Source organism: Microcaecilia unicolor, chromosome 9 (genome assembly GCF_901765095.1).
Source record: "Microcaecilia unicolor chromosome 9, aMicUni1.1, whole genome shotgun sequence".
Classification (NCBI taxonomy): domain Eukaryota; kingdom Metazoa; phylum Chordata; class Amphibia; order Gymnophiona; family Siphonopidae; genus Microcaecilia; species Microcaecilia unicolor.
Genome location: NC_044039.1, coordinates 90192596 through 90210722, shown reverse-complemented (window position 1 = coordinate 90210722; position 18127 = coordinate 90192596). Strand labels below are relative to the sequence as shown.

The 18127-nt window shown below is 46.0% G+C and overlaps 1 protein-coding gene across 1 annotated transcript in view; it reads left to right on the top strand.

Annotated features, from left to right (window-relative positions):
* The window catches only part of GOLT1B (golgi transport 1B), a 68865-nt gene that overhangs the window by 31103 nt on the left and 19635 nt on the right, over positions 1–18127 (top strand). Inside the window, exon 4 of the mRNA XM_030214300.1 lies at positions 16329–16410. Coding sequence (XP_030070160.1) covers positions 16329–16410 — 82 coding nt within the window. The remainder of the gene's footprint in view (positions 1–16328; positions 16411–18127) is intronic.

Below are 18127 nucleotides of genomic sequence, written 5' to 3'. Positions count from 1 at the left end.
CCCCCAATGACTTTAGTTTTGTAACTGTTCCATGTGGGTTACCCCCATCCCTTTTCTGAAGTGAAAAAGCTATTTCACTGCTTTTCTGAGTTGAGGTGACCACGTTTGCTTCCTATATTGTTACAATTAAGGCAGCCTTTTTGCTTATCCCATGCCTTTTTGAATTTTGTTACTATTTGTCTCCACCACCCTTTCCATGAGGAAGCATTTCTTGGTTTTGCTTCTGAATCTCCCCCTTTGCACAAATCATAGTTATTAGAAATGACTCCAAATTGGCCACCCTAAAGAATACCACTGTGACAACATTGTTTTCTGCATTGTACTGAACTTAATACAAATCATACTCGTACTAGTATCTGCTAACAAAGATGGAGGCAGACATAAACTGCTGAATTTGATAACAGAGTAAATATAAGCAATGCTTTTGAGAACTGCCAGTCCATACAAAGTTGCAAGGCCATGGCATTTTCTGTTTTAGAGATAACAATGCTGATGAAGAAACAACAGTTGTTTTGTGGAAAATGTCACAAGTCCAGCAATTGCTCATAGTCTCCATAATTTCTTATGAGCATGGAGAAAAGCGTAGAACTAAAATAAATCATTTCAAGCTAATTTTTTTTAATGTTACAGTGAAGTACAATTACTAATGACTAGTAAAAAAGGCCCGTTTCTGAGACCAATGAAACGGGCACTAGCAAGGTGTTCATCGGAGTCTGTATGTTTGAGAGAGTGTGTGTGAGAGTGATTGTGTGAGAGAGAGAGACAGAGTGAATGTGCGAATGTGTGTGTGTGTGACATAGAATGAGGCTATCTGTGAGAGAACAGGCGCTAGCAAGGTGTGCCTCGGAGTGTGTATGTTTGAGAGAGTGTGTGTGAGAGAGAGAGAGAGAGACAGAGTGAATGTGCGAGTGTGTGTGTGAGAAAGAATGAGTGTGCGCGGCATGGGCCCTCCCCCCTCTGTCTCCCGCCCTCCTTCCCTCCCACTCCCACATTCAGGCTGGCTCCCTCCTTCCCTCCCACTTCCACGTTCAGCCTGGCTCCCTCCCTCCCTCGCACCCACGTTCAGGCTGGCTCCCTCCCTCGCACCCACGTTCAGGCTGGCTCCCTCCCTCCCACCTTCCGATGTTCAGGCTGCCTGCCTCTCTCCCTCCCTCCCATGTTCAGGCTGCTTTTCTCCCTCGCTTCCTCCGAGTTTCAGTGAAACGCTGTTACCCGGGTTCTTCTATTGTTCGCGACGCTCTGTTTTTGTTTGAAGCTACGCCTCCGCCCCTTTGCCCGTACCCTTGTTGTTTTATTGGTCGTGATGCTCTGTTTTTGTGTGTAGCTCTGCCTCCGCACCTGTTCCATTGTTCCCAAGGCTGAACAGGAACTAGGCATATACTCCCTCTACTTCATTGTCCATTTCGCCACTCCTCCTCGCACCTCCTGCGTTGTAATGAAGCTTTCGGCGAGTGTCAGTGCTCCGCCCTCAATGTCATCACGTTGTGACGCGAGGGTGGGGCAGACACTCATGGGCAAACCGGATATCTACACCATCACAAAGAGAGACGTTTCCTGCTTGGAGGTGAGGGTTCATTAGAACGTTGGAGGTGCGTTTTATATAGAGAGATAGGTACTTTTTATTTGGTACTCTTATTTCTATAAAGTTCATTTACAAACTGAAAGCAAGATTTTATCAATTATCCTACAAATAATGCTTATAATCTAGCTTTTACCCACTTGGAAGTTCTCAGGTGGGCAGTAATTAAAGTGAAGGTGAAGAGGATAAGGCAGGCCAGAATTTGTCAACTAGGTCTTCACTCAGGCCATCTCAGCTTCTGCCTCCTTATCTAATGTGGCTCAGTCTATTCAGAGGAGCCATTGTTGAAGGAGCCATTAGAGGAGGGGAATGCCCTCTAGAGGAGGGAGTACTTCTTCCTGAGGAGAGGGATGATCCAAAAGTACAGAGATTGTTTCATAAAGAGGAGCTCGTTACTTCTGAGTGCTCCAGCATTTCTGAGGCACTGGTGTGTTTTTCATTAATGAACCTTCTGCTTCTGCATCAGGAGTTCCATCTTGGTCGATCATGAGGGATGCAGCGTCAAACTTGCATCTAGTTAAACTGCCTTTTTGGGGCAAATGTCTATTTGGAGAAGATCTCAGTAACTTGGTGAAAGAACTGGGGAAAACTAAGCCACAGTGGTTGCTGGAGGATAAACCGAAAGCCTCTGGTTGTCTGTCTCGATTTCAAGACTTCAGATAGTCGTCAGCAATATGGTCAAATGCTGCTTTCAAGCACATCAGTCTTCCTTTCATGCGGACAGGAAGTCCTCCTCTCAGAGCGCCCAATGCTTCTCTTCCTCCGGTGGGAGGACATCTTCAGGAGTTTGGGGAGGAGTGGGTTCTGAATATTCTTTCAGAAGGTTACAAGTTGGAATTCTCCCACCCAGTCACTCCTCTCTTCTTGCAGTCTCCTTGTCGAAAAGGAACCAAGATGGTCGAGATTCAGGCCACCATAGATTCCTTGCTGGCATCCAGGCCATTGTTCCAGTTCCCAAGGCTGAACAGGAACTAGGCATATACTCCCTCTACTTCATTGTCCCAAAGAAGGAAGGCATTTTTCATCTGATCTTAGTTCTCAAAGGTCTGAACAGCAGCCTTTGAGTGTCCCGCTTTCACATGGAGACACTAAAAGCAGTTATAGCCTCGGTTCAAGTGGGAGAATTTCTCACTGCTCTTAGTCTCGAGGAGGTGCACTTGCATATACCCATATGGATGCCATATTAGAGGTTTTTACATTTTGTTGTGCTGGGCTGTTACTTCCAGTTCAGGGCTTTGTCCTTCAGTCTCACCACAGCTGCAGGAGCATTTACCAAGGTTATGATGGTGGTGGTGGCAGCAGTGGCCTTTCTTCAGTGCCAGGGAATCAGTTCACCCATATCTCGAAGACTGACTCATTTATGCATTTCTCTATTTGGACGGTGTGGTAGCTACAAAGTTGTCCGTCTTCTACAGTCATTGGGTTGGGTGATCAATTTTGAAATTTTGAGAAGAGCAGACCCCAGAGTATCTGGGCATCCTGTTTGACACATCTTGAGAGAGGATCTTCTTCATGGAGTGCAGGAGGTTGAAGCTGGTTCAACAGCTTTGTCTTCTCATTGAAGTGAGGCCCAGGTTATGGGACTACGTTCAGTTTCTGGGGTCAATGATGGCCGCAGTGGAAGTGATGCCATGGACAGGGGCTCATATGCAGCCATTATGGGATCTCCTTCTCAGCTGCTGGTGTCCAGTACAGCCTTCATCTTCCCTGGACGCTGATTGCCAGACAAGAGTATGCAGTAGTAGCTGTCACCCAGAAATTTCACTGTTGGAGCTTTCTTTCCAGTAACACAGTGGGAGTTGGTGACAACAGACACTAGCAAGTCGGGTTGGGGAGCTCATTATAAGTTCCATCTGACACAGAGCACTTGGACAGAACAGGAGTGTCAGCAGTCGATAAATCGCTTGGAGCTCAGGGCAGTGCGGATTGCCTTAAATGACTTTGCTCCCTTTCTGGTGGGGGTCCCACCAGTTTTTTTCTCTGGTAGTGTGACAGCAGTGGCTTATATCAATAAGCAAGACGGGACCTGCAGCCGTCCGATGGCAGTGGAGGCAGCCGCCCTCATGAGTTGGGCGGAGAGAAATCTTATCTGCTTGCTGGCATCTCACATCACTGGGTCCTTGAATGTGGAGGCGGACTTTCTCAGCAGGCACTCTTTGGACCTTGGGGAATAGAATTATCCAGCCAGGGTTTTCAGCTGATAGTGGACCGATGGGATCTCCGCTTCTGGACTTCATTGCGACAAAATAGAATGCCAGATTGCCCAAGTTCTTCAGCCATCAGAAGGAACCAGGCTCGATGGGGATCTGTGTCCAACTTCAGCCAGAGACACATCTACCATGTGCCTTCTCTCCTTTACCCATGGTATGCTGTGTGTTGAAAAGAATTGCATTGCAGTGGGGTTGAATAATTCTCGTAGCCCTAGATTGACTGTGGAGGCTGTGGTACATGGACCTGATTCGACTGCTGGACAGGAGTCCTCTCTGTCTTCCGCTGGTACATGGCCTGGAGGAAAAGTTCATAGTCTACTATTGAGGCAGACATGGGAAGTAACTGCTTGTCCTGGGATTTGTTGTATGGAGTGTTGCCATGATTTGGCTTTCTGTCAGGTATTTGTGACCTGGTTTGGCCACTGTTTGGAAAACAGCTAGATGGACCATTGATCTGACCCAGTATGGCTACACTTATGTTCTTATGAAGCATGGTCCGGTGCTCATGGAGGATCCGTCGCACTTTGGTCTTATGACTTGGCCATTGAAAGGGCTTGATTGAGACAAAAAGATTATTCTGATTCCTTCATTGCTACCTTGTTTCAGGCTCGGAAACACTCTTATGTCCATGGCTTATGCATTAGCATGGAGAACATTTGAGGGCTGGTGTTCTGAGCATGGACGCTCTCCCTTCTGTGCTCAGAGCAAACACAACCTAACATTTCTCCAGGCAGACCTTCAGAAAGGATTGACATTGGGATCTGTAAAGGTTCAGGTTGCAGCTTTGGCCTGTTTTAGAGACTGACTACAGAAGTCATTTCTTACGGCTCACTCAGATACTGTTTGATTCTTGTGGACTCCCTTTTGTACACCGTGTCTAGAGTGGAACCTTAATTTTGTCCTTCAGGCTCTTCAGAAGCTACTTTTTGAGCCACTCCGGAAGGCCTCCTTGAAAAATCTTGCGCTAAAGACAGGGTTCTTGGTTGCTGTTGCATTGGCACGTAGGGTTTCAGAGCTTCAAGCTCTCGTGTCAGGATCCCTTTCTTCGCTTTTCAGAGGTGGAAGTCTCCCTGTGCATGATTCCTTCCTTTCTTCCCAAAGTGGTATCAGTATTTTACATCTACCAATCTGTGGCATGTCCATCCTTTACAGAGAGGACAAAGAGGCTTAGTATTCTTCCTTGAAGCTTCTCAATGTGTTTAGAGTCCTCTTTAGATATCTGGAGTACTTTTTCACGGAGAGGGTGGTAGATGCATGGAATGCCATCCCACGGGATGTGGTAGAGATGAAAATGGTTATGGAATTCAAAAATGTATGGGATAAAGTTATTGTAATTTGTGTTATATTCTCTACATTATTATGTTTTATTTATTGTTTGTTTGTAAGCCACATTGGACTTGAGTCTATTTCGGGCTAATGTGGGGTATAAATGTCTTGAATAAATATATAAACACTAAGGAATTGTATATAAAGGGCATGGAACCAATCAGACTTAGTGATAAGTAAATGGCAACACCAGTAATTGGGAAGCAAAGCCAGTGCCGGGCAAACTTCTACAATTTGTGCCCTGAAAATGGCATGGACAAATCACGATCAAGTATATGTTTGTAGTATCACATCATATCTTATACTAGGAGTGTATCTTGTTGAGCAAACTGGATGGATGGTACAGATCTTTATCTGCTGTCATCTACTATGTTACTATGGAAGTCACAAATGAGTTTTGCAGATCACACATACTGTTTGTGCTTTTTGGTAAACAGAGGCTTGGCCTATGGCTTCCAAGTCCACAATTGCTAGATTTCTGAAGGAGACTATTGCGTCAGCTTATTTTCTTGTGAGGAAGCAGGCTCCTTGCACCTTGTCTCATTCTACGAGGTGTACAGTGGCATCCTAGGTGGAGACTACCTCACTGTCTCCGGCAGATATTTGCAAGATGGAAACATGGTTGACGCTGCATACTTTTGTGAAACACTATAGTGTGGACATTGTGGTGTGCTCGGTAGCCCATTTTTGGGCTTTGGTCCTCAGGGCGGTGGCACCAGAATCCCACCCACTCTAGGGATTGCTTTTGAACATCCCACAGGTTCTGGAATAGTGGGAAGCTAAGTAATGGAAGGAGAAATTGGGTCTTACCTGATAATTTTCTTTCCATTAGTCCTTCCCACTATTTCCAACGTTTCTGAGATGTTTAGTCAGTGTGAGGTAATGGGTCAAATAATGACTGTCACCTTGTATGGTGCTTCCAGCATATCTTGTTCTCTACAGGTTGTCCAAAGATGAGAGAGGTTCACACATATTTGCTTATCTGGTTAGTGTTGGGTTAGCAAGTTGTTTAAAGGTTGTTGTGTTTTATTCTGAGTTTTTCCGTACTGCTTGCCTGTAAATACTGAGGAGTTGGACTAAATGCGAAGCGAGAGAGATGTCTTGGTTCTCTCCACCTGCTAGTTGATAGACACAGCTATCCCACATGTTCTGGAATAGGGGGAAGGACTAGTGGAAAGAAAATTATCAGGTAAGACCCGATTTCTCCTTAACATGCATCATCTTCAGTCTGGAGTCAGCTATCCAATGATTGTGCAGGAATAGTATTCTCTAGTTCAGTAGTACAATAAAAGCAGCCTTTTTAAAGACATCATTCCATATCATCATGCTGATCAATCCATAGACTGGTGGGTTGTGTCCATCTACCAGCAGGTGGAGATAGAGAGCAATCCTTTTGCCTCCCTATATGTGGTCATGTGCTGCCGGAAACTCCTCAGTATGTTCTCTATCTCAGCAGGTGGTGGTCACACACAGCAGTAGCTCTGGCTAGGTCTCCAAGCCTAATTCTTAGGTTTTGTTGAGTACCTGGGGTTGAGGGCTCTTCTTGAGCAAGTGCAAACCTGGTGGTGCCAGGTCCCTCCTTTTCTTCCCCTCCCGCTGGCTCCGTTAAAAAAAAAAAAAAAAGATAAAAAAATAAATTTTTGGATGTCCTTTAAGGGCGTTTATTTCAACGTTTATATCAGCGTTTATTGCAGCTACTCACTGGGACACCAGTTCGTTACAGCTCGGAGCGAGAAGCAGGTAATTTTACCTTTTTATAGCGGGCAGGGGGTTCCCCGTTCGGTCTCCACGTGGCTTTTGGCATCGGAGGGCGAGGGCGCGAGGATTCGCTCCCCGGACCGCGTGTGTGCGTCTAGCGGGGATGCGGGGGTTTCAAAGCCTGAATCGCCTTTGTTGGGCATCAGTTTGGAGTCCGGTCAGTGTCCCAGTTCTTCCTCCGGTGCGGCGGTTTTTCCCGCCATAAGCGCCCATCCCCCGCTGCTCGCCCACTCCATGTTGGCCGGCCACTCTGCTCGGACGGCTTCTTCTTGGGCCGTCCTTGAGCTGGGAGACGTTAATGCTATGGTCGCCCTTGATTCGGGCGACGGCAAGAAAGCGGCCAAAGTTAAGCACCGTTCTTCCCGCGCGGCTCCTTCTCAGAGTTTTCGTGCCGGATGCCATTTTGGATGCGCAGCATGTTTCTCCCCCGCTCTTGTGAGCGCCGGTTGAGGGTGTGTTTAGGGCCGTGGCCCAGGCGGCAGAAGTGCACAGTCTAGGGGGTTTCTCCCCTGAGTTCATTTTGCTGCTGCATCAGGCTTTTCTTATGATAAACGCTGCCCCGGCTCCCCCCTCTGATCAGGGGGCTGAGGCCTCCGGAAGCAAATGCCCTCAGGTGGACTTCCAGGCCCTAGAGGACTCTGTCTCCTCTGATGTAGATGAGGGCAGCGTATCTGAGTTCTCCCAACGGTCCTTTGGGGATTCCTTGGAGGAGACGGATTCCCGCTCGGATGGAGCGGATGACCCCTCTGCAGCACGGATCTTTCGCTCAGAGGATTTGCCCAACCTGTTAGTGCAGGCCATAAGCATTTTGTAGAGTTCCTCTCCGGAGGACGTCTCTCCCTCAGCCTCTGTTGGCTCTGCCATTATGCGGGGGACTAAGCGCCCGCCTAGAACCTTCCACATGCATGAAGCCATGCACACCTTGATTTCGGCTCAATGGGATTTCCCAGAAGCGAGCCTTAAAGTGGCTAGGGCTATGTCCCACCTCTATCCTCTGCCTGTAGGTGAACAGGAGGCCTTTCTTGGGCCTACCGTGGATTCTTTAATCACTGCGGTGACTAAGAAAACGGCGTTGCCGGTGGAAGGTGGCATGGCCCTAAAGGACGCCCAAGACAGGAGTTTGGAGGCGGCTTTAAAGTCGTCCTTCGAGGTGGCTGCTTTAAGTTTACAGGCCTCAATTTGTGGCTCCTATGTGGCCAGGGCGTGCCTGACGCTTGCGCAACGGGCTTCCCCCTCGGATCCTTCCTTGAGGGCTGATTGGCCAGCCCTGGAATCGGGCTTGGCCTACTTGGCAGGCTGGCTGTATGATGTCTTGAGAGCCTCGGCTAAAGGTATGGCTCAGACAGTCTCTGCACGGCGGTGGCTTTGGCTGAAGCATTGGTCTGCTGACCACGCCTCTAAGTCTCGCCTGGCTAAGTTGCCTTTTAAAGGCAAGCTGCTCTTTGGGGTCGAGCAGGACAAGATTGTGACCGATCTCGGCACGTCTAAGGGCAAGAGGTTACCGGAGGTCAGGGCTCGGGCCAATGGTGCCCGCCCCGGTTCCTCCAAAGGACGGTTTCAGGAAGCCCGTCGGTACTGCCCGGGCAAGTCGAGCTCCTCTGCCCCCTCTTCCATCAAAAGGAATTTCTCCCCCAAGCAGCATTCCTTTCGCAGAGACCGCCGTCCCGGAGGTGCCTCCTCCGGTCCTCCCCCAGGGTCTCGTACCCAATGACGGGGCGCTGGTCCATGGCCCAGAGCAGATTGGAGGACGCCTATCCTCGTTTCTGGGCGAGTGGACCAGGGTAACTTCAGACGCTTGAGTGCTGGAAGTCATCAGAGACGGCTACAAGCTAGAGTTCTGCCGACCCTTAAGAATCGGGTTTGTGCACTCTCCCTGCAAGTCTCCGGTCAAGCTGTGGCAGTGCAGCAGACTTTGGACAATCTGATCCGCCTGGGTGCGGTCGTTCCGGTGCCAGAAGGTCACCCTTGCAAGGGATGTTACTCCATTTCTTTGTGGTACCTAAGAAAGGAGGTTTTGTCCGGGCTTTCCTCAACCTCAAAGGGGTCAATCGGGCCTTGGAAGTTCGACACTTCCGGATGGAGACTCTCCGCTCTGTTATAGCAGCAGTGCAGGCAGGGGAGTTCCTGGCATCCTTGGACATCAAGGAAGCTTACTTGCATATTCCCATCTGGCCTCCTCATCAACGCTTTCCGCATTTTGCAGTTCTGAGGACACTCCCAGTTCAGAGCCCTCCCTTTCGGGTTGGCTACTGCTCCGCAGACCTTCTCCAAGTTATGGTGGTCATCGCGGCCTTCCTACGCAAGAAAGGAGTACAAGTCCATCCTTATCTGGACGACTGGTTGATCCGAGCCCCCTCTTATGCAGAGTGCGGCAGAGCATCAGACCGGGTGATTGCTCTTTTGAGCTCCCTGAGGTGGATCTCAACTGGGAGAAAAGCCAGCTGCGCCCGACTCAGTCCCTGGAGTATCTGGGAGTTCGATTCGACCCCCAAGTGGGCAGAGTGTTCCTGCCAGACAATCGGATTGTCAAGCTTCAGGCTGAGGTGGACAAGTTCCTAGCAGCCTCTTCTCTTCGGGCTCGGGACTATGGGCAGCTGTTGGTCTCTATGACGGCCACGATGGACGTAGTGCCCTGGGTCAGGGCCCATATGAGACCTATACAGCTCTCTCTCTGCTGCAGCGATGGACTCCGACTTTGGAGGATTACACTGTGCGCCTTCCCTTGGATCCAGCGGTGCGCAAGGCGCTGAGCTGGCGGCTGAGGCCAGACAAGCCGTCCGCAGGAATGACTCTTGTGACCCCGGAGTGGGTTTTCGTCACGGCGGATGCCTCTTTGTGGGGCTGGGGAGCCCACTGCTTGGGAAGGACAGCGCAGGGGCTCTGGTCCCCTGCAGAGACAGAGTGGTCTATCAACCTCCCGGAACTCAGAGCCATTCGGTTGGCGCCTTTGGAATTTCTCCCGGGTCTGGCGCTGAAGCCAGTACGGGTCCTGTCGGACAATGCCACGGCTGTGGCCTATGTCAATCGCCGGGGAGGTACCAGGAGCGCCCCTCTAGCCAAGGAGGCCATGTAGCTATGCCTGGGGGCGGAAGCAAACCTGGAACAGCTGTCGGCAGCCCACATTGCGGGAGTCATGAATATTGCTCAGGCGTTCTTGGACATCATGAAGCGCTGGGGCCAGCTGAGCCTAGATTTGATGGCGTCTTCAGCCAATTGCCAAGTGCCGCGCTTTTTCAGCAGAGGACGGGACCCTCGATCTCTGGGAGTAGATGCTCTTCTCCCACAGTGGCCGACACAGGAGCTCCTCTTTGTGTTCCCACCTTGGCCCATGTTGGGCAGGGTGCTAGGCCGGGTGGCAAAGCATCCAGGCCGGATAATCCTGGTGAGTCCGGATTGGCCCAGACGTCCCTGGTATGCGGACTTGATCAGGCTCTCAGTGGACGGACCTCTGCAGATGCCAGCGGAGCGGGGCCTGTTGCATCAGGGTCCCGTGGTGATGGAGGATCCCTCCCCCTTTGGTCTTACGGCCTGGCTTTTGAGCGGCAGCATCGGAGCAAGCAGAGCTTCTCAGACAAGGTCATCGCCACTATGCTGAGAGCGAGAAAGCGCTCTACTGCTACTGATTACGCCAGGGTTTGGCTTACCTTTGCATCGTGGTGTGAGGCAGGCTCACTTTCTCCCTTCACTGCTCCAATTTCATCAGTGTTGGCGTTCCTGCAAGAAGGTCTGGAAAAAGGCCTGTCGCTCAGTTCCCTTAAGGTCCAGGTAGCGGCTCTTGCTTGCTTCAGGAGTCACCTAAAGGGTGTTTCCCTGGCGTTGCAGCCAGATGTGGTGCGCTTTCTCAAGAGAGTTATTCACCTGCGCCCTCCTCTGCACGCAGTGGTACCTGCGTGGAATCTCAATCTGGTGCTAAGAGCCATGCAGAAGCTGCCTTGTGAACCCTTGTCGAGGGCATCTCTGAAAGAATTGACGTTGAAAGCAGTCTTTTGGTGGCTATCACTTCAGCCAGAAGAGTTTCCGAGCTCCAGGCGGCTATCATGTCGAGAGCCCTTTCTGCAGTTCACTGAGGCAGGAGTGTCTATTCGCACAGTGCCTTCCTTCCTGCCCAAGATTGGTCCTCGCTTCCATGTGAATCAGCAGCTCTGTCTACCCTCCTTTCGTAGGGAGGCCTACACAGAAGAGTACTCTGCTCTCAAATATTTAGATGTGAGACGAGTCATCATCAGATACTTGGAAGTGACCAATGATTCCGGAAGTCGGATCATCTGTTTGTGATGTTCGCAGGTCCTCGTAAGGGTCTGCAGGCTGCCAAGCCTACAGTGGCACGATGGGTCAAGGAACCCATTGCAGCGGCTTATGTGGCCGCAGGGAAGGTGCCGCCTATCCAGCTGAAGGCTCACTCCACTAGAGCACAGGCGGCCTCGATGGCAGAGGCCGAGTCCGTCTCCTTGGAAGAGATTTGTAGGTGGTAACTTGGGCATCGGCTCATACCTTCTCCAGACATTACCGCTTGACTGTGGCTGCTCGGGCGGAGGCCCGGTTGGGAGCTTCAGTGTTGCGGTCAGGGATTTCTGTGTCCCGCCCTGGGTGAGTTCTGCTTCGGTACATCCCACCAGTCTATGGATTGATCAGCATGATGATATGGAAGGTAAAATTATGTATCATACCTGATAATTTTCTTTCCATTAATCATAGCTGATCAGTCCATAGCCCCTCCCAGATATCTGTACTGTTTATATTCTGGTTGCATTTCAGGTTCAAGTTTAGTCTTCAGTTCCTGTTCAGGAGGACTTCGTGTTCGTTTTTTTTTTTTTTTCAATTGGATTCTTCAGGAGTTGAGACGATTTTGTGTTACAGTGAGCTGCTGCATTCCTCTCCCCTCTGTTTTACGGGGCTGGATTGAGACCTAAATTCTGCTGGCGCTCCCTCCCGCTTCGTGCGGCTGTAGGGCAGCTTTGTACCCCTCCCGCTTCGGCGGTGTTAGGGTCAGTCAGCTCCTCCCGCGGTTGCAGGATAAGCCAGATCCCCCCGCATCGGCGGGTGTGGTGACCCTCCCCCGCTCCACGGGGATGAGCTGGGTTGATTCCCCTCCCCCATTTCGGCGGTGGTGAGCTGGGCAGAGTGTCCCTTTGTGAGTGTAATTCTCTAAGTGCTGAGTCCTGGGGATGGAGCTTTGATATAGATATACTGAGGAGTTTCCGGCAGCACATGACCACATATAGGGAGGCAAAAGGATTGCTCTCTATCTCCACCTGCTGGTAGATGGACACAACCCACCAGTCTATGGATTGATCAGCTATGATTAATGGAAAGAAAATTATCAGGTATGATACATAATTTTACCATATCATCTGTCTAATTAACATAGGTTTCTGTCTAAGCATTCTCTCTTTAATTGAGTGATCTCCCATAATCTCGTACTCACTGATAAATGCAAGTTGTTCCATGCCTGCAATTAACTGATCATACATTTTCACTATATTGTCTATGGGGATTTTTTTTCTCGGGTGTTCACAGTGTCACTGTCATCACTACTGTCCTCCATGCTTTTCTTTATTTAACACTGTTTCAGCAATCCCTCCATAACTCAAGGAATGCACAACAGGTGCATCATTGCTAATGTTCGGCACTTCATTAATCTCAGCTACCTCAACTTAACGCTTTCGGCCGATAAACTTCTGGCATAAGCAATGCAATTTGATATCATCAGCTTCTTGTCACTGACTTGGAAACCTTCCAAGTCTGTGTTTGTAGGTTAATTTTCATCAAACATTGTTGATGGCCAAAGTTTGTGCAAAAGCATTTCTTAAATGCTCATCTAGTTACATCTTTAAGCATTAACAACTGCATAAATAGCATCTTTAAGGCTGAAGTCTTTGAAGACATCTTGGATTCTTGTGCCTGTGTTCACTGCATTGAGCATACAATTAAAAAAAAAAGGGGGGGGGGGGGTCTTTATATTTGGTCTTCATAGAGTAAATTCCTCTGTCACAAGGCTGTAGTAAACATGTCAGATGGGGAGGGGACAGTAAGTAAATGGCAAAAAACCCATTATTTTTCACAACCTTGAGGTGGATGTGTGGAGCAGTTGTCTAGAACCAATAAAACATTAGTTTTCTTCCAGTTCAGCTTCTCTACAATGAGCTGTTGCCACTGGTGCAAAGTGGTTATTGAACCAGCTAGTAAAAATTTCTCTGGTTACTCATGCTCTCTCTTGTTAGCATAATAGTCCACAAGAAGATAGCGTACATCTTTGAAACATCTTAGATATTGACTTTTTCCAATCGTTACCAACTTTAATTTGTGTATGCCTGCAACATTGGTACATGCAAGAACATTCACCCTATCCTTTGCATCTTTGAAACCTGATGTTGCTGGTTCATTGGCTATTAATGTTTTTTCTAGGGACAAAGTGCCAGTAGAAAGCTGTTCATCAACATTGTAAATTTATTTGGGACTAAGGTTTCCATCAGATATCATCTTGGCAAATTCATCAATGTAACTTTCAGCTGTCCCATAATAAGCAGCTTTTTCATCACAGATTTTGAGATATTTAACGCCATGATGTTTCTTAATTTTCTTCAGCCAACCTTTTGAATATTCACACTCGCTTTCAATGTTCAGTTCTTCATGGTATTTTCTATCTTGCTTCATGACTATCAGACCAGTCAGTGGAATACATTCACTTCTTCGTTGTCGAACCCACTCAATTAGCGCATGGTCCAGAACTGCATATTTTTGCCTTATGCAATGTTTTCCTATTTTTCATTAATTTCTGATTATCACTGTCACTGTAAAACTTCAGCAACTTATGTTTCTGTTTCTTTTAAGTTCTGTGTGGTTGTAGTACCCACACTATAATCTTTGGTTAGAGGCTGCACAGATACACCATGATCAAGCTTCTGCAATAGCTCTGCTTTCTGAGCTATTGATAGTGACAAATGCTTCTTTTTCTGCTTCTCACTGCCACCCCAAGGAAAATCTTCAGCTCTTTTTCAGATTTTCAACTAGCAGCATAGGCAAATCTGACTTGTAAAAGTGTGGAGAAAAAGAGAGACGCAGCACACTTGTGTGATTTTAGCAGGTGTCACATTGGGGGACATCCAGCAGCAAAGTTTTCGGGTTTTGGAGCTTTCGTAATTTCAGATAAAGGATTGCATGCGGAGAAAATTTAGAGGTCAATATTCTGAACAATTTATGTGATTAACTTTAGAGTTAACCACATAAATGGTTGTTTTTCAGAATTCACTCTCTGCTTAAGTTTTGGCGGGACATCTAGATGTCCAGCCAAAAGTTGTGCATGTAGGAGGAGGAGGGTTGAGAAACATTCCAGAGGTGGTCCCAAAAATTATTCAGAAAACACTGACATTCAGTGCATTGTGTTAACTTATCCATTACGTTTAGGACCACGTATTCAACAGTCCAGCTTAAGTAATGTGGCTGAAAATATGTTTAAAATATGTTTAGAAATGTCTGGATAGTTTTAAGCAACTGTTCACTAAATATTGGCCTCTTTTGAAATGGAACTGATAAGGATTTCAAAACATAAATATACAGAAGAATAAATTATTTTGAAATATTACATAAACATTTTCCATGGATATGAAGATCAGATTGGTTCCATATGTAAATTGCTGATCAAATAAATGTAGACTGATGTCATGAACACAATCACTGGCTGTAGAATATAGCATATAATATATCAACGTAAGTGTTCTGAATGACCTATTCTATATGTGTGACCAGTGCGAAACTGGGGAAATCTTTTTTTATCTATGGCTTTAAAATATCTGCTGTGATGTTTAATGCAATTTGTATTTTGATATTATTCTGCTGCTTTGGGCAGATGAACACGTTTTTTATTTTGTGTTACTTGAGTATTTGTATTGACCTCAATAAAAAAAATATATATTTAACTAGTTAAAAAGGGGGGGACATTTTGGACTAGATTCTATATATGGCGCCTAAAAAGATTTGCACGGAATCTATGGCGCCTAAAAAAAATCTGCGTGGAAAAAAAATATGCCTAGACATATTCTATAAAGTGCACCTAAATCTAGGCGTACTTTAGAGAATAAGCCTAAATTTCCATGTGAATTATAGAATACGCCGAGCGCCCGTCCGCACGAGGAAATTTAGTCGCGGGTAGTTACACCAAGTAAAACTTGGTGTAAATGCTGACGCCTAAATTAAGTGCAAACTGAGTGTATTCTGTAACAATGTGCACAGATTTGTGAAATACCCGTGACCAGCCCATTCTTCACCCGTGACTACACACCCTTTTCCATTATGCTATTTAGAATTTACTTACATCACATTATAGAATACACTTAGACAGTTCTGCATGTAAATTCTAGTTAATGCCAATTAATGTCAATTGCATGTTAATTGGCAATTAGTGCTGATTGGCTTGTTAACTAATTAAGTTGCGCACGCAAATCCAGAATACGACCGGATTTGCATGCGCAACTTAAGACGCTGTATATAGAATCTGGGAGTTTGTGGATAAATTGGCAAAAATTAAAACTGCCTATATTTTGTCTTCTGTTTTTTTGCACCCTATATGCTTTTATTTACTTTTTAATATGTATTTACTGCCTTTTTGGGAAAAAAAAAATCACCTGAGGTGATGTACTGAAAGAATAAGTGAAACATAGGCAATGTACAGTTATAGTAGTAAAAATGTTCAAACAACAATAGAAAAAAACATAAATCAAGGTCAATACAATACACATTAAAACACCTTAATAGTATAGGGTTATCACTGCCTGCCATCAGTACAGAAGAACTGCCTGTACTAAACTGTAAACTAGTAAAATATAATGGTTGTCTTTGGGGCCCTTAAAACTTAGTGCGCTCTAAATGCTGCCCATAGGTATAAAATAGGAAAGGGACTGGGACTTGATATACTGTCTTTTTGTGGTTTTTGCAACTACATTCAAAGTAGTTTACATAGTATATACAGGTGTTTATTTGTACCCAGAGTCACAACGAACTGCAGTGGGAATCGAACCTAGTTGCCCAGGATCAAAGCATGCTGCACAACCCACTATGCTACTCCTCCAAATAGTCTTCTTAGCATTTAAAATGCCCTAAGCTTTAGTAAAAGAGCCTCTTCATTGGTGGAGGAGTGGCCTAGTGGTTAGAGCATGGGCCTTGAAATCCAGAGGTGGCCAGTTCAAATCCCACTGCTGCTCCTTGTGATCTTGGGCAAGTCACTTAACACTCCATTGCCTCAGGTACAAACTTAGATTGTGAGCCCTTCTGGGACAGGGAAATATCTAGTATACCTGAATGTAACTCACCTTGAGCTACTACTGAAAAAGGTGTGAGCAAAATCCAAATAAATAAAATTGTCAACAGGAATTAACAGTTTGTTATTGATCACTTTGTGTTTTAATATGCAGATGAACAAAACTTGAAAAAAACTTTTTATTTTTATTTTTTTCTGAAAGGGGTTTCTTTCCTGTGGTGGTTGGTTTTATTAGAAGAGTACCCATCTTAGGATCTCTCCTAAATTTACCAGGACTAAGCTCAGTAAGTATTTGTCAAAGTTACACAGACATGTCAAATAATGCTATAAATACATATGGGGGATAATTTTATAAAGCATTTTCTGTGTATAAAGCATGTTTTGCTCACTGAAAAGGGCTGTTAAGAAACTGCAAGGTCAAACGTGTGCGAGTATGCATGTTGACAGGATGGTGTGTGGCTGTTTCCAGGGGCATAGTTTGGTTGGAGAAGTTTTGATTTGACCTACATAAATATTTTGTTAAAAACTTTTTTTCTTTTTTTTTTAAGATTCAAAGCAATTACTAATTAGATCCTCAGAATTGTGTGTTGCTGGGGATGGTTTCAGATGCCTGTTTTATAAAGGCATATAGGTACCTATGTTTTATAAGATGTCTTCCTTTTGGAGCTTTAATGTGGGCACCTTGTTATACAATTATTTTATTTATTTATTTACATTTGCTATACTGCCTTTGCTAATTTGCAGATCAAAGCAGTTTACAGTTTCAAATCAATAAAGCAGACTATAAGTACATGAAGCAGGTGGCCTAAAAACTAACCAGATAGAAATTCCATTTGACACTGCATGTTTTATTTATTGGGACTTATGTACTGCCTTTTTGAAAAAATTCACCCAGGGTGGTGTACAGCAAGAATAATCTAGACATAGGCAATAAACAATTAACAGCGGTACACCATAATAACAGATGCAGTTTTCAGTTATATGTAGCCTATCTGGGAGTGAGTTTTCAGGAGTAGCCCCCACATTCTGGAAGGCTCGCTGGTGGGTATCAGATATGAGGGAGAAGAAAGGGGGACTGTAAGGGACCAGCCACCTCAAGCCCAGTATCCTCCTAAACATCCTACCCTTTTAAGAATAAGATACTTTGCAGGAAAATCTTCTACAGATAAACTATCAGCCAAACGAGGGCATATAAAGGATTATTAGTCTTCCAAGGAAAGGGGGAGAAGGTTCAGGAAGAATCCTGGTTATCCAGACTGGTTAGGAGGGAACTGCTCAAAAGAGGGGAGGGCTTTAAAACTTCCAGAATCTGGGACTGGGAGATGGAAGAAGAGTATTTTCCCCAACCCATGGAAGTTGAAGTCACTAATTACTCCTGGGGAAGCAAGAGAGGAACCTGTAGAGTTAAAGAGCCCAGCAATTATAACTCCTGAGGATTATGGAGATAGGAAACTGACCCCAGCAGAATACTTCCAAAACAGACTGCTTGGTTATCTACTAACTTTTATTTGTCCATGGGTAGTATAGGGACCAAAGTGTTTTGTTTTGCTGCAGGCAGATGGAGGAGGGCATAATTTATTTAATAAAGCTTGATTTCTCCGAGGACAAGAAGGCTGATGTCCATGTCGGCCCAGGAATCGGCATTTTGCCAGCAAAATAAACAAAGATTTGCTAGAGTCTTCTAATGCGAGAGCTGTGCGCATTGTGTATATGCGGATGATTTCCCGCCCGTAGTGTGAACGTGCTACTTCAGTTTTTTCTTGTCCGCATTCAAGGTAACATGTTTTCTTCTCTGCTCCTCTTAAGGCCTAGGAAAGAGTCTGACGACTTGTTTTCTTCTTTTTTTCTATTTTAGTTTTCATCGTTTTATTTAAAAAAAAAATAGAATCCTTTTAGTTTCTTAGTTTAGCCCTCTTTTAGGTTTCCTTTGTTTTTCGACGCGGCCGGGACCTCCCTTTCTTGTTTGTGCCCTTTTTCTTTAAGTAGGCACAATCGTGTCTT